At 72.7% G+C, this 21,802-nt stretch overlaps 2 protein-coding genes across 2 annotated transcripts; one reads left to right on the forward strand and one right to left on the reverse strand.

The window, feature by feature from the left end:
- Positions 1-1,121: 1,121 nt before the first annotated feature.
- On the reverse strand, positions 1,122-2,786 carry EXOSC4 (exosome component 4). The gene is made up of 3 exons (XM_059815696.1): positions 2,616-2,786; positions 1,559-1,765; positions 1,122-1,481 (listed from the first exon to the last, which is right to left on the reverse strand). The coding sequence occupies exons 1-3, from the start codon at positions 2,784-2,786 to the stop codon at positions 1,122-1,124; spliced, it is 738 nt and encodes a 245-aa protein (XP_059671679.1).
- A 421-nt stretch (positions 2,787-3,207) lies between these two features.
- Positions 3,208-19,581, forward strand: OPLAH (5-oxoprolinase, ATP-hydrolysing). Its single transcript, XM_059836246.1, has 26 exons — positions 3,208-3,383; positions 4,307-4,496; positions 5,107-5,221; positions 5,305-5,428; positions 5,517-5,712; positions 6,383-6,548; positions 6,615-6,753; positions 6,914-6,981; positions 7,050-7,318; positions 7,402-7,514; positions 8,200-8,370; positions 8,443-8,580; positions 12,532-12,670; positions 12,762-12,874; positions 13,686-13,837; positions 14,030-14,190; positions 14,267-14,368; positions 14,464-14,638; positions 16,237-16,421; positions 16,492-16,623; positions 16,733-16,867; positions 18,025-18,174; positions 18,778-18,935; positions 19,017-19,177; positions 19,255-19,352; positions 19,429-19,581. The coding sequence occupies exons 1-26, from the start codon at positions 3,208-3,210 to the stop codon at positions 19,579-19,581; spliced, it is 3,879 nt and encodes a 1,292-aa protein (XP_059692229.1).
- The last annotated feature ends 2,221 nt before the right edge of the window (positions 19,582-21,802 follow it).

Below are 21,802 nucleotides of genomic sequence, written 5' to 3' on the forward strand. Positions count from 1 at the left end.
ATGCCCCCGCCCCGGCCCTCGTCCCTGCCCCACACACCCCATAGCCCCCATCCCCGCCCCACACACACCCCCCACGGCCCCGTCCCCACCCCACAGCCCCCATCCCCGCCCCACACTGCCCCGTTCCTGCCCCACGGCCCCCCCCGCCCCGGTACCCCCCCCACCTCTCGGTCCCGCCGCCCGGACAGGCCGCTCAATCGGCCGCGGAACGAGACAGGCGGAGGGGTGGAGCGCGGAAACATCGATGGGCACCGCCCACCCCGCTCTGCGCATGCGCCCCTGGGCGGGGCTGCGGGGGGGGGGGTTTGGGGGTGCAAAGGGGGGTTGAGGTGCGGGGGGGGAGGGGGGTTGGGGGTGCAAGGGGGTGGGTTTGGGGGTGTAGGGGGGTTTGGGGGTGAAGAGGGGTGTGTGGGGGGGGTTGGGGGTGCAAGGGGGTGGGTTTGGGGGTGCAAGGTGGGGTGTGCGGGGGGGTTTGGGGGTGCAAGGTGGGGTGTAGGGGGGTTTGGGGGTGCAAAGGGGGTGTGCGGGGGGGTTGGGGGTGCAAGGTGGGGTGCGGGGAGGTTTGGGGTGCAAGGTGGCAGGTTTGGGGGTGCAAGGGGGCGTGCAGGGGGGTTTGGGGGTGCAAGGGGGGTATGCGGGGGGGTTTGGGGGTGCAAGGGGGGTATGCGGGGGGGTTTGGGGGTGCAAGGGGGGTTTGGGGGTGCAAGGGGGGTATGCGGGGGGGTTTGGGGTGCAAGGGGGCGGGTTTGGGGGTGAAGGGGGTGTGCGGGGGGGTTTGGGGGTGCAAGGGGGGGTGCACAACAGGGTGACCACCTAACGGGGTGGGGGTGCAAGGGGGGGCCAAGGGAAGCGGAGCCACGCGTGTGAGGGGGGGGACTGTGCCAGGGCCGTGCTGCCCCACACCGTGCGGGCCCCGCGGTGCCGGGGGTCCGGTGCCCACCAGCAGCAGGGGCTGGGCGCGGCGGGGAGCCCCGGCAGCGCCGCGCCCCGAGGGAAGCGCCACGGCACACGGCACGACGCGGCGCACGACGCGGTGCAGGTGGCGGCAGACCTTTTATTGAGAAGGGGCTCTGGCCGGTGCCGGCCCCCGTCCCCGTCAACGCGGCGGCATCCGGCGCCGCTCAGTCCCCCAGCAGCGCGGTGACCTCCCGCAGCCGCTCCCGCACCACCCGGTCCAGCACGGCGTGGAGGGCGCGGCAGGCCTGCTCGGCCGCCTCCAGCGCCGCTTCCAGCCGCTCCTGGTGCAGGCGGGCGCTGAGCTGCAGCAGTGCGATCTGCCCCGCCGCCGGCAGCAGCGCCAGCACCAGCCGCGGCCCCCCCGCCGCCTCCTCGGGGGAGCTGAGGTCGGCCAGGGGGGTGTCCTCGGCCAGGCCGGCCGAGCTGGCGCAGACGTAGTCCCGCATGGGGATGCCGGCGTCCATCACCGCCAGCGTGGCCGCGTTCACGCAGGCGCAATACTCGCCGCCGTCGGCTTGCAGGATCTGGGGGGGCGGCGGGTTCGGTCAGAGCCCCCCCCGGGCCGCTGGGCACCCCGCTCCCCGCCCGGCCCCCCCCTCACCTGGACGTAGATGTCGATCTGGGAGCGGGGGTAGAGGCGAGTGAGGATGGCGGCCTCGAAGGTCTGCTTGAGGTGCAGGGCCAGCTCGCTCGCCTGCCGGTCGCCGTGGGGCCGGCGCCGGCGCTCGCCGGTGCTGAAGGTGGCCATGCTGTACTGGCAGTTCACCAGCGCCCGGTCGGGCAGCGCCTTGCTGCGGGAGCCGCGCATCTGCGGGGAGGGGGGGGGTACAGCGGGTGGGGGGGCGGCCGGGACCGGGGTCGGGACCGGGGAGGGTGGGGGGGCCCGGACCCCCGCGGCCCTGATGGCCGGGGGGGGCCTGGATGGCCGCCACACCGGTGGGACCAGGACCGGGAGGGGAGCATGGAGGGAGCAGGGGCCGGGGGGGGAACGGGGGGGAACAGGGGAGGAACGGGGGGGAGTGGAGAGCCCGGGGGGCAACGGAGGGGCCCGGGGGGAAGCGGAGGGAGCAGAGAGCCCGGGGAGTGGAGGGGCCCGGAGGGGCCTGGGGTGCAACGGAGGGAGCGGAGAGCCCGGGAGGGGGAACAGAGAGGCCCGGGGGAGAGCGGAGGGGCCCGGGGGGGGGGAGCGGAGGAGCCCGGGGGGCAACGGAGGGAGCGGAGAGCCCGGGAGGGGGAACAGAGAGGCCCGGGGGGCAACGGAGGGAGCGGAGAGCCCGGGAGGGGGAACAGAGAGGCCCGGGGGAGAGCGGAGGGGCCCGGGGGGGGGGGAGCGGAGGAGCCCGGGGGGCAACGGAGGGAGCGGAGAGCCCGGGAGGGGGAACAGAGAGGCCCGGGGGGGGGGAGCGGAGGAGCCCGGGGGGCAACGGAGGGAGCGGAGAGCCCGGGAGGGGGAACAGAGAGGCCCGGGGGAGAGCGGAGGGGCCCGGGGGGGGGGGAGCGGAGGAGCCCGGGGGGCAACGGAGGGGCCCGGGGGGCAACGGAGGGAGCGGAGAGCCCGGGGGGCAACGGAGGGGCCCGGGGGGAAGCGGAGGGGCCCTGGGAGTGGAGGAGCCCGGGGGGGAGCGGAGGGCCCAGGCCCGGTGCCCGCCGCCGCTCACCTCGTGCGGGCCGTAGACCACGGCCAGCGCCTTGGTGTTGCCCTGCTCGATGTAGGCCGAGCCGTCGGCCTGCGCGAAGACGCCCATGCGGGCGCGGACCTTGCGGAGCTCGGCGGGACGGCGCCCGTCCGCCCGGTACCCCTCGTCCGACAGCAGCTCCGGCGCCGCCATCTTACCCGCCGTGCCCCGCGGCGGACTACGGATCCCGGCGTGCCCCGCGCGCGGGGACTACAACTCCCGGCGTGCCCCGCGCGCGGGCCGCCGACCGGGGGCCACGCCGCGTCCAGGCCACGCCCTCAGGGGGCGACACCCCTCCTAGGCCACGCCCCCAGGGGCAACACCCCCTCCGAGGCCACGCCCCCCAGGGGCAACACCCCCTCCCGAGGCCACGCCCCCGCGGGGCCGGTGCTCGGCGCTGCCCGGGCGGGAGCGGCGGCGGCGGCGGGAGCGGCGGGTACCGAGCCGAGCCGGACCGGGCCGGACCGAGCCGGACCGAGCCGTACCGGGCCGTACCGGGCCGTACCGGGCCGTACCGAGCCGTACCGGGCCGGACCGGGCCGGACCGAGCCGTACCGGGTCGTCCCGTCCCGCCATGGCGGCGGCATCGGGCCCCCGCGGGTTCCAGTTCGCCATCGACCGCGGCGGCACCTTCACCGACGTCTTCGCCCGCTGTCCCGGCGGCCGCGTCCGCGTCCTCAAGCTGCTCTCCGAGGACCCGGGCTACGGAGACGCCCCCACCGAGGGCATCCGCCGCGTCCTGCAGGAGGTGCGGCCGCCGGACCCCCGGGACCCCCCCGGGACCCCCCCGGGATCCCCCCGCGGGTCCCCCCCCCCCCCGGGACCCCCCTCCCGGGACCCCCCCCGGGATCCCCCTCCCGGGACCCCCCTCCCGGGACCCCCCCGGGATCCCCCCCCGGGACCCCCCCCCCGGGACCCCCCTCCCGGGACCCCCCCCGGGATCCCCCCCCCGGGAACCCCCTCCCGGGATCCCCCCCGGGACCCCCCCCGGGACCCCCCCCGAGATCCCCCCCTGGGACCCCCCCCGGGACCCCCCTCCCGGGATCCCTCCTGGGACCCCCCCCGGGACCCTGCCGGGACCACCCCCTGGGACCCCTCCCGGGATGACCCCCCCTCCGGACCCCCCCGGCACCCCGCAGGACCCCCCCCCCCGGGACCCTCCCCCAGCATCCCTGGGACACCCCGGGACCTCCCTCTGAGACCCCCCCCGGGACCCCCCCCTGGGATCCTCCTCGGGACCCCCCCCCCGGGACCCTCTCCCCCCTCCCAAGACTCTCCCAGGACTCTCACTTGGGACCCCCCGGGACCTCCCTCTGGGACCCTCCTCAGGACCCCCCCCGAGACCCTCTCCCCAGCACCCTCCCCACTGCACCTCCCCAGGACCCTGTCCGAGACCCCCCCCGGGCCCCCCAGGCCAGCCCCATCCCTGCGCGGTGCCCAGCCGGTGCCAGCCCCCGCCCTCGTGCCCCCTCCCAGGGCCGGGGCAGCCCTGTCCCGTCCGGACCCCCCCGGCACTGAGGGTCTGCGGTGGGACCGTGGGGCTGGGGGCCTGCGGGGCGGCAGTGGGGCTGGGGGCCCACGGTGGAGCCGTGGGGCTGAGGGTCTGCGGTGGAGCCATGGGGCTGAGGGTCCGCAGTGGGGCGGTGGGCTGAGGCCCGGGGTGCCGGCAGGAGAGCGGGGGTGGCGGTGCCGCGGGATCAGCCGCTGGACGCCTCCGGCATCGAGTGGATCCGCATGGGCACCACGGTGGCCACCAACGCGCTGCTGGAGCGCCGGGGCGAGCGCTTGGCCCTGCTCGTCACCCGCGGCTTCCGCGACCTCCTCCACATCGGCAGCCAAGCCCGCCCCCACATCTTCGACCTGGTGAGCCCCGGCACTGCCGGCAGCGCCGCGGCACCCGCGCCGGCGTGGCGTTGGGGTGGCACCTCCCCACGGCCCACACCGCTGGGCTCGGGGTGCCACGTCCCCGTGTCCCGCGCTCTCCGGGCTTTTGGCAGCGCACCCCCATGACCCACACCGCCTGCAACCGGGCTGGCACGTCCCCGTGACCGGCACCGTCCGGGCTCAGGGCAACGTGTCCCCACGTGACCCACACCGTCCGGGCTGGGGCTGGCACGTCCCCGTGACCGGCACCGTCCGGGCTCGGGGCAACGTGTCCCCGCGCGACCTCCGCCGTCCCGGCTCGGTGGGGCCCAGCGCGTCCTCTGCCCGGCGCGGATGTCCTTGGCGGCGGCGGGAAGTCCCCGGATCCCGGGTGCCGCATCCCGTGAGCGCCGCTGGGCCCCCGCCACGGCCTCGCGCCAGCCCCGGCCCCGTGCCAGCGCCCGCGTGCCACCCCGGCCGGCCGGGAGCCAGCGGCAGCTCCGGCAGAGCGAGGAGGCCAGCGCGTCCCCGAGCGGGCGGCGGGGGCTGCCCCGCCGTGGCGGGGTGTCTCGCGGTGGCCCCCGGGTGACGTCCCCGTCCCCCGGCGCAGGAGGTGGCGGTGCCGGAGGTGCTGTACGAGGAGGTGATCGAGGTGGACGAGCGGCTGATCCCGCACCAGCCCGGCTGCCGCCTCCCCGGGAAGGAGACCCTCCCGCTGCTCGAAGGTGGGGACCGCCGCTACGGGGGGGGCCGGGGCCGGTGGGGACACCCCCCGCCGTGACCCCCTGGGACCCCCGGCTGTCCCCAGGCTCCACGGGGGCGTCCCTGCTGGTGCAGCGGCCGCTGGAGCTGTCGGCGCTGCGGCGGGAGCTGGAGGGGGTGCTGGCCCGCGGCATCCGCAGCCTGGCCGTGCTGCTGCTCCACTCCTACGCGTGAGTCCCCGGGGGGCCCTGGCGGAATGGGGAGGGGGGCGCGCAGCCGGACCCCCGCGGCCGACGCCGTCCCCGCTCTCCCCGGCAGCTGGCCCGGCCATGAGGAGCAGGTCGGGGCGCTGGCGCGGGAGCTGGGCTTCCGGCACGTCTCCCTCTCCTCCGCGGTGGCGGCCATGGTGCGGGCGGTGCCGCGCGGCTACACGGCCTGCGCCGACGCCTACCTCACCCCCTGCATCCACCGCTACCTGGAGAGCTTCCGCGCCGGCTTCGCCCACCAGCTGCGGGTGAGTGGGGCGGCCGGGACCCCACCGTGGGTGCCCATCCTTTAGGACCCCCCAGCGGGCACCCATCCTGCTGGGACCGCCTGGCAGCGCCCACCCCACCGGGACCACCTCGTGGGCACCCATCCCACTGGGAGCCCCTGGCTGGTGCCGGTCCCACCGGGACCCCCTCACCAGAACCCCCCGTGAGCACCCGTCCCACTGGGACCCCTCCGCAGCGCCCGTCCCACCGGGACCCCCTCACCAGAACCCCCCGTGAGCACCCGTCCCACTGGGACCCCTCCGCAGCGCCCGTCCCACCGGGACCCCCTCACCAGAACCCCCCATGAGCACCCGTCCCACTGGGACCCCTCCGCAGCGCCCGTCCCACCGGGACCCCCTCACCAGCACCCATCCCACCAGGAACCGCCTGTGGGCACCCATCCCACCGGGACCCGCCGGCAGCACCCATTCTGCTGCGACCCCCCCATGGGCATCCCTCCCACTGGGACCCCCCGTGGGTGCCTGTCCCAGCAGGACCCCCTGGCAGCGCCTGTCCCACCGGGATCCCCCGCGGGGATCCCATCCCACTGGGATGCCCCCGTAGGCGCTTGTCGCACTGGGACCCCCCGGCAGCACCCGTCCCGCTGGGACCCCCCCGTGGGTGCCCGTCCCACGGCCCCCCCGCCCGCAGGAGGTGCCGGTGCTGTTCATGCGCTCGGACGGGGGGCTCACCCCCATGCAGCACTTCAGCGGGGCCCGCGCCATCCTCTCGGGCCCGGCCGGCGGCGTGGTGGGCTACGCCGTGACCACCTACCGCCGCGAGGAGGGACAGCCCGTCATCGGCTTCGACATGGGAGGTGAGCGGGGCTGGGGGGGCCGGGGTGGGGGTCCCGCTGAGGTGGGTGCTGAGCCGCGCTCCCCAGGCACCTCAACGGACGTCAGCCGCTATGCCGGCGAGTACGAGCACGTCTTCGAGGCCAGCACCGCCGGCGTCAGCATCCAGGCGCCGCAGCTCGACATCAACACCGTGGCGGCCGGCGGCGGCTCCCGGCTCTTCTTCAGGTGGGGGGGTGGGGGCCCGGGTGGGGGCTTCGGGCACCCATGGGTGCCCTGGGCAGGGCACGGTGGGACAAGGGGGCTTGGCGGAGCCTGGGTGCAGCTCAGCCGCGGCACGGCGGGCACAGCCGGGACCCTCCTGCTCCCGCCGGCATCTCCCTTCCAGGTCCGGGCTCTACGTGGTCGGCCCCGAGTCGGCGGGCGCCCACCCCGGCCCAGCCTGCTACCGCAAGGGTGAGTGGCCGCGGTGCCGGCGGGTGCCACACCGCGGTGCCACGCTCACCGTCCCCGTCCCGGCGCAGGGGGTCCGCTGACCGTCACCGACGCCAACCTCTGCCTGGGCCGCCTGCTCCCCGAGTACTTCCCCCACATCTTCGGGCCGGGCGAGGACCAGCCGCTGTGCCGGGAGACGGCGGCGCGGGCGTTCCAGGAGCTGGCCGCGCGCATCGACGCCTTCCTGGCCGGCACCGCCGCCGGCGCCCGCCAGCCGCTCTCGGTGGAGGAGGTGGCCATGGGCTTCGTGCGGGTGGCCAACGAGGCCATGTGCCGGCCCATCCGCGCCCTGACGCAGGTGAGGTGGCCCTGGTGCGCGGCGGGGGGCCGCGGGTGCCCGGCGCCGGCGTCACCCCCTCCGCCCGCGTGTCCCCCCACCAGGCACGGGGCCACGACGCCGCCCGCCACGTGCTGGCCTGCTTCGGGGGCGCGGGGGGGCAGCACGCCTGCGCCATCGCCCGCGCCCTGGGCATGAGCAGGGTCTTCATCCACAAGTAGGTACATGGGGGGGGCTCTGCGGGGACCCCCCTCTGCCGGCGCCGCCGGACGGGGGGACTGGTCCCACCGCGGGGGTGGGGGCACCTCGAGGGGTGCCCAGTGCCCCCCGGGCGGTGTCGGGGTGCTCCCGACCTCTGGGTAGATGGTGTGGGGTTGGGGGGCTCTGCCCGCCCCGAAGCAGATGCTTTGGGTTTGGGGGTGTCCCAGGTCCCCAGGTGGGTGTGTTGGGTTTAGGGGTGCTCCAGTCCCCAGGGGGATGCGTTGGGTTTGGGGGTGCCCCTGGGTGCAGGGTTTGGGGGTGCCCTGGCCCCCCAGGTGGTTTCCTTGGGTTTGGGGGTGCCCCAGTCCCCAGGTGGGTGCACTGGGTTTGGGGGTGTCCCTGGGTGCAGGGTTTGGGGGTCTTGTCCCCGGGAGGATGCGTTGGGTTTGGGGATGTCCCCGTCCCCAGGCGGATGTGTTTGGGGGTGCCCCTGTCCCCAGGGGATGTCTTGGGTTTGGGGGTGCCCCAGTCCCCAGGCGGATGCTCTGGGTTTGGGGGTCCCTTCCCTGGGAGGATGCGTTGGGTTTGGGGGTGCCCTGGTCCCCAGGTGGTTTCGTCAGGTCTGGGGGTGCCCGCAGGCGCCGGTCGGGGGGCTGGGGTCCCCGGTGGGCGCGGCACCGGCGCGGGTGGGCGTCTCGCAGGTACAGCGGGATCCTGTCGGCGTACGGGCTGGCGCTGGCGGACGTGGTGCACGAGGCGCAGACCCCCTGTGCCCTCCGCTACGAGCCGGCCGCCTTCCCCCGGCTGGACGGGCGCATCGCCGCGCTGGAGCAGGAGTGCCGGGACGCGCTGCGGGCGCAGGGCTTCACCGGGTGAGCCGCCGGGGATCCGGGGGACGGGGGGACGGGGATGCCGGTGCCGCCACTGACGGGGCCGCCCCGCAGGGAGCAGATCCACACGGAGGCTTTCCTGCACCTGCGCTACGAGGGCACCGACTGCGCCCTGATGTGCTCGGCCAAGGGCCACCCGCCCACCCCGCGCTCCTGCCGCGCCGGAGACTTCCACGCTGCCTTCACCAGCCGGTCTGTCCCGGCACCGCCATCCCCGTCCTGGTGCCGCCGTCCCCATGCCGGCATGACGATTCCCCTATCCTGGTGCTGCAGTGCCCCTTCCCGGCACCGTGATCCTCATCCCAGCACCATGATCCCCATCCTGATGCTACGATCCCTGTCCCGGCACCATGATCCCCATCCCAGCACCGCAATCCCCATGCCAGCACCACATTCTCCATCCCGCTCCTGTGATCCCCATCCCAGCACCGTGATCCCCATCCTGATGCTACGATCCCTGTCCCGGCACCATGATCCCCATCCCGGCACCGCGATCCCCATGCCAGCACCACATTCTGCATCCCGCTCCTGTGATCCCCATCCTGGCACCGCGATCCCCTATCCCTGCACCATAATCCCTGTTCCGGCACTGCAATCCCCGTCCTGGTGCCGCCATCCCCATGCTGGCACCACGATTCCCCTATCCCGGTGCTGCAATCCCCCTTCCCGGCACTGTGATCCCCATCTTGGCACCGCCATCCCTGTCCTGGAACCATGATCCCTGTCCTGGCGCCACGATCCCCCATCCTGGCACCATGATTCCCGTCCTGGCACCGCAGTCCCCGTCCCAGTGCCACAATACCCATCCTGGTGCTGCGATCCCTGTTCTGGCACCACGATCCCCCTTCCTGGCACCGTGATCCCCATCCTGACGCTACGATCCCTGTCCTGGCACCATGATCCCTGTCCTGGCACCACGATCCCCATCCCAGCACCACATTTTCCATCCCGCTCCTGTGATCCCCATCCTGGCACTGCGATCACCCATCCCAGCACCACGATCCCCATTCCGGCACTGCAATCCCCCGTCCCAGCACCGTGATCCCCATCCCAGCACCACATTCTCCATCCCGCTGCTGTGATCCCCATCCCGGCACCGTGATCCCCATCCCAGTGCCGTGATCCCCATCCTGGCACCACGGTCACCCATCCCAGCACCACAGTCCCCGTTCCGGCACTGCAATCCCCCGTCCCAGCACCGTGATGCCCATCCCAACACCGTGATCCCCATCCCAGCACCGCAATCCCCATCCCAGCACCACATTCTCCATCCCACTGCTGTGATCCCCATCCCAGCACTGCCATCCCTGTCCTGGAACCACAATCCCTTTCCTGGTGCCACGATCCCCCATCCTGGCACCATGATTCCCGTCCTGGCACCGCAGTCCCCGTCCCAGTGCCACAATACCCATCCTGCTGCTGCGATCCCTGTTCTGGCACCACGATCCCCCATCCTGGCACCATGATCCCCATCCTGACACTACGATCCCTGTCCTGGCACCATGATCCCTGTCCTGGCACCGCAATCCCCATCCCAGCACCACATTTTCCATCCCGCTCCTGTGATCCCCATCCTGGCACTGCGATCACCCATCCCAGCACCACGATCCCCGTTCCGGCACTGCAATCCCCTGTCCCAGCACCGTGATCCCCATCCAGCACCGCGATCCCCATCCCAGCACCACATTCTGCATCCCGCTCCTGTGATCCCCATCCTGGCACCGCGATCCCCTATCCCTGCACCATAATCCCTGTTCCGGCACTGCAATCCCCGTCCTGGTGCCGCCATCCCCATGCTGGCACCACGATTCCCCTATCCCGGTGCTGCAATCCCCCTTCCCGGCACTGTGATCCCCATCTTGGCACCGCCATCCCTGTCCTGGAACCATGATCCCTGTCCTGGCGCCACGATCCCCCATCCTGGCACCATGATTCCCGTCCTGGCACCGCAGTCCCCGTCCCAGTGCCACAATACCCATCCTGGTGCTGCGATCCCTGTTCTGGCACCACGATCCCCCTTCCTGGCACCGTGATCCCCATCCTGACGCTACGATCCCTGTCCTGGCACCATGATCCCTGTCCTGGCACCACGATCCCCATCCCAGCACCACATTTTCCATCCCGCTCCTGTGATCCCCATCCTGGCACTGCGATCACCCATCCCAGCACCACGATCCCCATTCCGGCACTGCAATCCCCCGTCCCAGCACCGTGATCCCCATCCCAGCACCACATTCTCCATCCCGCTGCTGTGATCCCCATCCCGGCACCGTGATCCCCATCCCAGTGCCGTGATCCCCATCCTGGCACCACGGTCACCCATCCCAGCACCACAGTCCCCGTTCCGGCACTGCAATCCCCCGTCCCAGCACCGTGATGCCCATCCCAACACCGTGATCCCCATCCCAGCACCGCAATCCCCATCCCAGCACCACATTCTCCATCCCACTGCTGTGATCCCCATCCCAGCACTGCCATCCCTGTCCTGGAACCACAATCCCTTTCCTGGTGCCACGATCCCCCATCCTGGCACCATGATTCCCGTCCTGGCACCGCAGTCCCCGTCCCAGTGCCACAATACCCATCCTGCTGCTGCGATCCCTGTTCTGGCACCACGATCCCCCATCCTGGCACCATGATCCCCATCCTGACACTACGATCCCTGTCCTGGCACCATGATCCCTGTCCTGGCACCGCAATCCCCATCCCAGCACCACATTTTCCATCCCGCTCCTGTGATCCCCATCCTGGCACTGCGATCACCCATCCCAGCACCACGATCCCCGTTCCGGCACTGCAATCCCCTGTCCCAGCACCGTGATCCCCATCCAGCACCGCGATCCCCATCCCAGCACCACATTCTCCATCCCACTGCTGTGATCCCCCATCCTGGCACTGTGATCCCCATCCCAGCACCGTGATCCCCATCCTGACGCTACGATTCCTGTCCTGGCACCATGATCCCTGTCCTGGCACCGCAATCCCCATCCCAGCACCACATTCTCCATCCCACTGCTGTGATCCCCATCTTGGCACCGCCATCCCTGTCCTGGAACCACAATCCCTGTCCTGGTGCCACGATCCCCCATTCTGGCACCATGATTCCCGTGCCGGCACCGCAGTCCCCATCCCAGTGCCACAATACCCATCCTGGTGCTGCGATCCCTGTTCCGGCGCCACGATCCCCCATCCCGGCACCGTGATCCCCGTCCTGGCACCATGATCCCCATCCTGACACTACGATCCCCATTCCGGCACTGCAATCCCCCATCCAGCACCGCGATCCCCATGCCAGCACCACATTCTCCATCCTGCTGCTGTGATCCCCATCCCAGCACTGTGATCCCCATCCCAGCACCGCGATCCCCGTTCCGGCACTGCAATCCCCCGTCCCAGCACCGCGATCCCTATCCCAGCACTGTGATCCCCATCCCAGCACCACATTCTCCATCCCGCTGCTGTGATCCCCATCCCAGCACCGCCATCCCTGTCCTGGAACCACGATCCCTGTCCTGGTGCCACGATCCCCCATTCTGGCACCATGATTCCCGTGCCGGCACCGCAGTCCCCATCCCAGTGCCACAATACCCATCCTGGTGCTGCGATCCCTGTTCCGGCGCCACGATCCCCCATCCCGGCACCGTGATCCCCGTCCTGGCACCATGATCCCCATCCTGACACTACGATCCCCATTCCGGCACTGCAATCCCCCATCCCAGCACTGCGATCCGCATCCCAGCACCACATTCTCCATCCCGCTGCTGTGATCCCCATCCCAGCACTGTGATCCCCATCCCAGTGCCGTGATCCCCATCCCGCTGTTGTGATCCCCATCCTGGCACCATGGTCACCCATCCCAGCACCACAATCCCCATTCCGGCACTGCAATCCCCTGTCCCAGCACCGTGATCCGCATCCCAGCACCGCATTCTCCATCCCACTGCTGCGATCCCCATCCCGGCACTGCGATCCCCTATCCCAGCACCACAATCCCCATTCCGGCACCGCAATCCCCCGTCCCAGCACCGTGATCCCCATCCCAGCGCCGCGATCCCCATCCTGGCAGTGCCTCACCATGCCGGGGGCAGCCGGGGGTCCCCGTGTCCCCCCTCGCTGCAGCTGGCGCCCGCTCCCACCCCGCAGGTACCTGGCGGAGTTCGGCTTCACCATCCCCGACCGCCCCGTGGTGGTGGACGACGTGCGGGTGCGCGGCACCGGCAGCAGCGGCATCAGCTGCGAGACCCCTCTGGCCCCCAGCGGGGAACCGGCCCGTGTGGAGACGGTGAGGGCAGGGGGGCCCGGGGGACCTGGGGGGCCCGGGGGGGCAGGGGGTGACCCGGCGTGGGGCTGGGGGCTCGGGCTGGGTCCTGCAGGTGACGCGGTGCTACTTCGAGGAGGGGTACCTGGAGACGCCGGTGTTCCTGCTGGAGGAGCTGGCCTGCGACCACGCCGTCCCCGGCCCCGCCATCATCATCGACAAGAATAGGTGGGGACGCGGGGGGGACCCCAAGGAGCTGGCAGGGACCCCAGGGGGACAGCGGGACCCCAGGGAGCCGGTGGGGACCCCGGGGAGCCGGTGGGGACCCGGTGAGATTGCGGGGACCCCGGGGAGCCGGTGGGGACCTGGTGAGCTGGTGGGGACCCAGTGAGATTGTGGGGACCCCGGGGAGCTGGTGGGGACCTGGTGAGATTGTGGGGACCCCGGGGAGTCAGTGGGGACCCCGGGGAACTCGTGGGGATCTGGGGAGATTGTGGGGACCCCGGGGAGCTGGTGGGGACCCGGTGAGATTGCGGGGACCCCGGGGAGCCGGTGGGGACCTGGTGAGCTGGTGGGGACCCAGTGAGATTGTGGGGACCCCATGAGCTGGTGGGGACCTGGTGAGATTGTGGGGACCCCGGAGAGCCGGTGGGGACCTGGTGAGATTGCGGGGACCCCGGGGAGCCAGTGGGGACCTGGTGAGCTGGTGGGGACCCCGGGGAACTGGTGGGGACCCGGTGAGATTGTGGGGACCCGGGGAGCCGGTGGGGACCTGGTGAGCTGGTGGGGACCCAGTGAGATTGTGGAGACCCCGGGGAGCCGGTGGGGACCCGGTGAGATTGTGGGGACCCCAGGGAGTCGGTGGGGACCCGGTGAGATTGTGGGGACCCCAGGGAGTCGGTGGGGACCCCGGGGAGCTGGTGGGGACCTGGGGAGCTGGTGGGGACCCAGTGAGATTGTGGGGACCCCGGGGAGCTGGCGGGACCCCGGGGAGCCCCGCACCCCTCCAGCTCCCGGTGCCGCCGCCTGCCTCCCCCAGCACCATCGTGGTGGAGCCGGGCTGCACCGCCGGCCTCACCCGCTTCGGCGACGTCTGCATCGCCGTCGGCTCGGGGTCCCCGCGCCCCGTTGGCTCCCAGCTCGACGCCGTCCAGCTCTCCATCTTCTCCCACCGCTTCATGAGCATCGCAGGTGGGGGGCTGCCCCCCAGCCGGGCCTGCGGCGGGGGCACGCGGCGGCGCGGGGGGCCGGCTGGGGTCTGCCGGGGCCGGGGTACGGCTGGTGGGGCGGGGGGGTTCCCGAGAGCCCCCCGGCAGCCAGGAGGAGGGGGGCTGTGTGGGGCGGGGGGGGCTGGTCCTGAGGGCCCGCCGTGCCCCCCCGCAGAGCAGATGGGCCGGATCCTGCAGCGGACGGCCATCTCCACCAACATCAAGGAGCGGCTGGACTTCTCCTGCGCCCTTTTCGGGCCGGACGGGGGGCTGGTGTCCAACGCGCCCCACATCCCCGTCCACCTGGGCGCCATGCAGGAGACCGTCCAGTTCCAGGTAGGAGGGTGTCCCCCCCGGGACCCCCCCCGGACCCCCCCGGGACCCCGCTCAGCCCTTCCCGGTGCCGCCGCAGATCCGCAACCTTGGCGAGGACCTGCGGGAGGGGGACGTCATCCTCAGCAACCACCCCTGCGCGGGGGGCAGCCACCTGCCCGACCTCACCGTCATCACCCCCGTGAGTGCGGGCGGGGGGCGCGGGGCCCCCCCGGGCACCCCGGGGCGCAGGACCCCCCACCCCGGGGCGGCGGCTCAGCGCGGGGCTCTCCCCAGGTCTTCTGGCCGGGCGTCCCCAAGCCCGTCTTCTTCGTGGCCAGCCGCGGGCACCACGCGGACATCGGCGGCATCACCCCCGGCTCCATGCCCCCCCACTCCAAGGCGCTGCGGGAGGAGGGGGCCGTCTTCGTCTCCTTCAAGCTGGTGAAGGACGGCGTCTTCCAGGAGGAGGGTGGGTCTGCGCCGGGGCGGCGGGGACGCGGCGGGGACGGCGGGGATGCGGTGGGGATGCGACGGTGATGGCGGGGATGAGGTGGGGACGGTGGGGACGGTGGGGAGATGGTGGGGACAGTGGGGAGATGGTGGGGACGCGGCGGGGACGGTGGGGATGCGGTGGGGATGCGACGGTGATGGTGGGGATGAGGTGGGGACGGTGGGGATGCAACGGTGATGGCAGGGATGAGATGGGGACGGTGGGGACGGTGGGGAGATGGTGGGGGCGCGGCGGGGACGGTGGGGATGCGGTGGGGATGCGACGGTGATGGCGGGGATGAGGTGGGGACGGTGGGGATGCGACGGTGATGGCAGGGATGATGTGGGGACGGTGGGGAGATGGTGGGGATGCAGTGGGGGCGGTGGGGATGCAGGGGGATGGTGGGGATGCGACGGTGATGGCAGGGATGAGATGGGGACAGTGGGGATGGTGGGGAGATGGTGGGGATGCGGTGGGGGCGGTGGGGATGCAGGGGGATGGTGGGGATGCGACGGTGATGGCAGGGATGAGATGGGGACGGTGGGGACAGTGGGGAGATGGTGGGGACAGTGGGGAGATGGTGGGGACGCGGCAGGGATGGTGGGGATGCGGTGGGGATGGTGGGGACGCGGTGGTGGTGGCGGGGATGCAGTGGGGATGGTGGAGAGATGGTGGGGATGGTGGGGAGACAGTGGGGACGCAGTAGGGACGGCAGGGACAGCGGGGATGTGGTGGGCATGGTGAGGACAGTGGAGATGGTGGGGATGTGGTGCAGGCACGGCAGGGATGGCAGGGATGTGGTGGGGATGGGGGGGACAGTGGGGACACGGTGGGGATGGTGGGGATGCAGTAGGGATGGTGGGGATGTCGGGGATGTGGTGGGGATGGGGGGGACAGTGGGGACACGGTGGGGACGGTGGGGATGCAGTAGGGATGGTGGGGACGTCGGGGATGCGGTGGGGATGGGGGGGACGGTAGGGATGCGGTGGGGACGTCGGGGATGCAGTGAGGATGTGGTGGGGATGCGGTGAGGATGTGGTGGGGCTGCAGTGGGGATGGCAGGGATGGTGGGGACGGGGTGGGGACACGGTGGGGACATGGTGAGGGTGGCGGGGACTCAGCGGGGATGGCAGGGGTGGCACAGATATGATGGGGACGGCAGGGGCACGGTGGGGATGTGGTGGGGATGGTGGGAATGTTAGGGATGTGGTAGGCATGGCGGGGACGATGGAGGCATGGTGGGGACACGGTAGGGATGGCAGGAATGTGATGGGGACATGGTGGGGACACGGTAGGGACATGGTGAGGATGGTGGGGGTGCAGTGGAGATGGCAGGGCTGCGGTGGGGACGCAGCAGTGATGGCGGGGATGCGGTGGGGACATGGTAGGGATGGCAGGGACGTGGTGGGGACGTGGTGGGGATGGCAGGGACGTGGTGGGGACACGGTGGGGACATGGTGAGGATGGTGGGGGTGCAGTGGAGATGGCAGAGCCACGGTGGGGATGTGGTGGGGATGGCACGGCCGCAATGGGGACGGGCACCCCCCGCCCCGCCGCCGCTCACTCGTCCCCCGCAGCGGTGACGGAGGCCCTGATGGCGCCGGGCCACGTCCCGGGCTGCAGCGGGACCCGGAACCTGCAGGACAACCTGTCGGACCTGCGGGCCCAGGTGGCCGCCAACCAGAAGGGGATCCAGCTGGTCACCGAGCTCATCCGCCTCCACGGCCTCCCCGTCGTCCAGGCGTACATGGCGCACATCCAGGTGGGACCTGCCGCCCCCCCGGCCCCCCCGGCCGCCCCCCCGGCCCCGCCGTGACGCCCGCCGTCCCCAGGCCAACGCCGAGGTGGCCGTGCGGGAGATGCTGAAGGGTTTTGCCGCGCGCTGGGGCACGGCGGTGGAGGCTGAGGACCACATGGACGACGGCTCGCCCATCCGGCTGCGGGTGCAGGTGGACCCCCAGGAGGTGAGCGGGCGGCCCCGGGCGGCGGGAGATCCCCCCCGAGATGGGCTTTGGGGGACCCCCCCCGGCGGGGGGGGACGCGGGACCACCCCTCGTCCGCGCTGTGCCGCAGGGCAGCGCCGTCTTCGACTTCTCGGGCTCGGGGCCGGAGGTGTACGGGAACTGCAACGCCCCCCGCGCCATCACCCTCTCCGCCCTCATCTACTGCCTGCGCTGCATGGTGGGCCAGGACATCCCCCTCAACCAGGTGGGCGCGGGACCCCCGCCTGCAGCACCCCCGGGCTGCCCGACCCCCGGATGCGGCACCTCCAGGCTGTGGGACCCCCCAGGCTGTGGGACCCCCCGAGCTGTGGGACCCCTCAGCTGCAGGACCACCTGGACATGGCACCCCCAGGCTGCAGGACCCCCCCAGGCTGCGGGACCCCTGGATGTGGGACCCCCCTGGGCTGCAGGACACCTGGATGTGGGACCCCCGGATGTGGGACCCCCGGATGTGGGACCCCCTGGGGCTGCGGGACCCCTGGATGTGGAACCCCTGGATGTGGGACCCCCCCAGGCTGCAGGACCCCTGGATGTGGGACCCCCAGATGTGGGACCCCCGGGCTGCGGGACCCCTGGGGCTGCGGGACCCCTGGATGTGGAACCCCTGGATGTGGGACCCCCCCAGGCTGCAGGACCCCTGGATGTGGGACCCCCAGATGTGGGACCCCCGGGCTGCGGGACCCCTGGGCTGCAGGACCCCTGGATGTGGGACCCCTGGGCTGCAGAACTCCCATCTGTGGGACACTCTGGCTGCAGGACCCCCAGGCTGCAGGACCCCTGGATGTGGGACCCCCCCAGGCTGCGGGACCCCTGGATGTGGGACCCCCAGATGTGGGACCCCCCTGGGCTGCCGGACCCCTGGGCTGCGGGACCCCTGGATGTGGGACCCCGGATGTGGGACCCCCCTGGGCTGCGGGACCCTCTGGCTACAGCACCCCTGCCTCCGGACCCCCCGGGCTGCCCCCAGGACCCCCCCCCCCAAGCAGGACAGACCCCCCAGAGGAGCCCCGGGCAGGCACTGTCGGGGGGAGCTGCCGGGCCAGTGCTGGGGGGGCGAGGGGCTTGGGGCGGGGGGGTCTTGGGACCCCCATCCCCTGGGGTGGGGGGCTCCTGGGACCCCCTTCCCCCGGGGGGGTGGTCTGAGACCCCAATCCCCTGGGACAGGGGGGTCTGGGACCCCGATCTTTTGGGGTGGGGGGTCCTGGGACCCCCTTCCCCTGGCGTGGGGGTCCCGGGACCCTCCTCCCCCAGGGTGGGGGTCTGGGCACCTGCTCCCCCAGGGCAGGAAGGCGGGGGGGGCTCGGGGTGCTGCAGGTGTGGGGCAGGGTGCATGTGGGGCCGACGGGCCGCCTGCCCCCCCAGGGCTGCCTGGCCCCCGTGCGGGTGGTCATCCCCAAGGGCTCCATCCTGGACCCCTCGCCCGAGGCCGCCGTGGTGGGGGGCAACGTCCTGACCTCCCAGCGGGTGGTGGACGTCATCTTCAGAGCCTTCGGCGTCTGCGCCGCCTCCCAGGTAGGGACCAGGGTGACAGGGGTCCCAGGGGTCCCCGGGGTGCTGGGGGTCCTGGGGGTCCCAGGGGTTGGAGGTTCTGGGGTGCTGGGGGTCTCAGGGGTCCAGGGTGCTGGGGGTCCTGGGGGTTAGGGGTCCTGGGGTTCTGGGGGTCCCAGGGGTTGGGGGTCCCAGGGTGCCAGGGGTCCAGGATGCTGGGGGTCCTGGGGGATAGGGGTCCTGGGGTTCTGGGGGTCCCAGGGGTTGGGGGTCCCAGGGTGCCAGGGGTCCAGGGTGCTGGGGGTCCTGGGGGATAGGGGTCCTGGGATTCTGGGGGTCCCAGGGTTTGGGGGTCCCAGGGTGCTGGGGGTCCAGGGTGCTGGGGGTCCTGGGGGTTCGGGGTCCTGGGGGTCTGTGGTCCCGGGGCTGGGGATCCTGGGGTGCCCCAGGACGGGAGTCCCGGGGGTCTGGTGTTGCTGGAGGTCGGGTGTCCCGGGGGTCGGGGGTCCCGGCGCGCCGGGGGTGCCAGGGGTCCCAGGGGTCCGGGGTGCCGAGGGTCCCAGGGTTTGGAGTCCACGGCGGGGGTGTGGGCCCCCCGCCGCCCCCTGCCCTCCCCTGTGCCCTCAGGGCTGCATGAACAACGTCACCTTCGGCAACGAGCGGGTGGGCTACTACGAGACGGTGGCGGGGGGCGCGGGTGCCGGCCCGCGCTGGCACGGCCGCAGTGGGGTCCACACCCACATGACCAACACCCGCATCACCGACCCCGAGATCCTGGAGCAGCGGTGGGTGCCGGGGCCCCGGCGGGGACGCGGGGGGCTGCCGGGGCCCCGCCGGGACTGACCCCGGCCCCCCGGCCCCCCCAGGTACCCCGTGGTCCTGCAGCGCTTCGAGCTGCGCCGGGGCTCGGGGGGCGCGGGGCGCTGCCGGGGGGGTGACGGGGTGATCCGGGAGCTGCTCTTCCGCGAGGACATGGTGCTGTCGGTGCTGAGCGAGCGCCGTGCCGTCCGCCCCTACGGCCTGCGAGGTGAGCGGGGACCCCCCCGGCCCCCCGTGGCCCCCCGTGGCCCCCCATCGCCCCCTGACCCCCACTTCGCCGGTTAGGGGGTGACCCCGGCGCCCCGGGGCTCAACCTGCTGCTGCGCCGCGATGGCCGAACCGTCAACCTGGGTGCCAAGACATCGGTGCCGGTGGAGCCGGGGGTGAGCACCACGTGGGACCCCCCACCCGCCCCAGCGCCCCGGCACCCCCCGACGCCCCATCTTCTCCCCGCCGCAGGACGTCTTCCGCCTGCAGACCCCCGGCGGGGGCGGCTTCGGCCGCCCCGGGGACGGGGGGGACCCCGAGGAGGCCGCGGAGCCGCCGGCGCCCCGGAGCTTCGCCGAGCGCGGGAGCCTCTTCGAGTACCGGCGGGCGCAGGAGGCCGTCTGAGGGTCCCTGCCCCCCAGGCTGGCGGCCGTGGGGCAGCCCCGGCCCCGGCTACGCACGCCCCGTGGGGCAGCCCCCACCCTAGGTACGCACGCCCCGTGGGGCAGCCCCCCAACCCCAGACACGCACAGTCAGTGGGGCAGCCCCCCGATCCTAGATATGCACAGTCTATAGGGCAGCCCCCCAAGCTCAGATACGCACAGTCCATGGGGCAGCCCCCCAACCCAGCTATGCACACCCCAAGGGCCAGCCCCCCACCCCCAGCTATGCACACTCCGCGGGGCAGCCCCCCACCCCCAGCTATGCACACTCCGTGGGGCAGCCCCCCAACCCCAGCTATGCACACTCCGTGGGGCAGCCCCCCAACCCCAGCTATGCACACCCCGAGGGCCAGCCCCCCAACCCAGCTATGCACACTCCGTGGGGCAGCCCCCCAACCCCAGCTATGCACACTCCGTGGGGCAGCCCCAATGCACACCCCGAGGAGCATCCCCCTGTCCCGGCTACGCACACGCTGTGGGGCAGCCCCCCATTCCTAGGTACGCACAGCCTATAGGGCAGCCCCCGACTCCCAGTATGCACAGTCCGAGGGGAAGCCCCCCAACCCCAGATATGCCCAGTCCATGGGGCAGCCCCCCCCCCAGCTATGCACACCCCCATCTCGGCGCCTCGGGCTCCTGCCCCCCAACCCCAGGGCAGAGGGGACCGGAGGGTCACCCCGCCGTGGGGCAGGGCTCAGGCTCCCGCAGTGGGGCAGCCTCTCCTCCCCACGGCGCTGCCCATGGGCTCCCATGCTTCTGCTTCACCGACCCCGCAGGGGGCTCGGCCCCTCCATCTGGGGGGCATGGGGCAGGGGTCCCCCCCACCCTGTGCCCCCCGGATGGGGGGCTGAGCGCCGGGCACAGGGGGTCCCCCCCCCAGCTCAGTGCCTTCCAATAAATGAGCCTTCGGGCCCTCCGGCGTGGCTGCGTGCGTGGCGGGGGGTGCTGGGGGTCCCCGCCAGGCAGCCCCCCGCCCCGGGGGTCCCCAGGGAGCAGAGCCCGGGGTCCTCGGGGGGTGGCCCCAGGGTTGTCCCCAGGGTCCCCGTGGAGTCGTCCCCAGGGTCCCCACCACACAGCTCCCGGGGTCCCCCCAGTTCCCCCCCAGTGCCGCCCCCCCCATCTCTCCGGGGCCCCTCTCGCTTTGGGGGCTGGCGTGGGGCTGGGATGGGGTCAGGGCATGTGTGGGGCTGGGCCTGGGTGTGGGGCTGGGCCTGGCTCCTGGGGGGCTGCGGAGGCCGTGCCCACCCCGGGGCCCGGGGGACCTGGTGCGCTCCCCCCCACTGCAGCACCCAACACCCCATGCAGCACCCAGTGCCCTATGCAGCACCCAATGCTCCATGCAACACTCAGCACCCTGTGCAGCACCCAGTGCCCCATGCAGCACCCAATGCTCAGTGCAGCACCCAATGCCCCGTGCAGCACCCAATGCTCCATGCAACACGCAGCACCCTGTGCAGCACCCAGCACCCCATGCAGCACCCAGTGCCCCATGCAGTACCCAATGCTCCGTGCAGCACCCTGTGCAGCACCCAGCGCCCCACGCAACAACTAATGCTCCATGCAGCACTCCACACCCTGTGCAGCACCCAGTGGCCCGTGCAGCACCCAGTGCCCCATGCAGCACCCTTTGCAGCACCCAGTGCCCCATGCAGCACCCAATGCTTTGTGCAGCACTCCGCACCCTGTGCAGCACACAGTGCCTCATGTAGCACCCAATGCTCTGTGCAGCACCCAGCACCCCATGCAGCACTCCGTGCCCCATGCAGCGCCCAGCACCCTGTGCAGCACCCAATGTCCCATGCAGCACCCCGTGCAGCATGCAGTGCCCCATGCAGCACGCGATGCCCCATGCAGCACCCAATGCAGCACCCAGCACCCCGTGCAGCACCGAGGGCCCCAAATGGCTGGGGGGGCTCTGGGATGGGGTTGGGGGTGCCCGGCGTGGCCCAGGGGCTGTGGGGTGGGGTGGGGGTCCCGTCCCTGCGTGGGCCCAGGAGAGAGCGGCGGGGTGGGGGGCAGTGCCGGCTGTCACCGGTTGGTGGGTGCTGGGTGTCACCGTCCTCGCCCACCCCATGAGCATGGGTCGGCCCCACCGCCCCCACCCCTACAAATGCCCGGGGTGCAGGGGGGCTCCGGGCTGGGGACCCCCCGCCACTGCTGAAGGGCCCCACCGCTCCCCCCCG

Source organism: Gavia stellata, chromosome 3, assembly GCF_030936135.1.
Source record: "Gavia stellata isolate bGavSte3 chromosome 3, bGavSte3.hap2, whole genome shotgun sequence".
NCBI classification, from domain to species: Eukaryota; Metazoa; Chordata; class Aves; order Gaviiformes; family Gaviidae; genus Gavia; species Gavia stellata.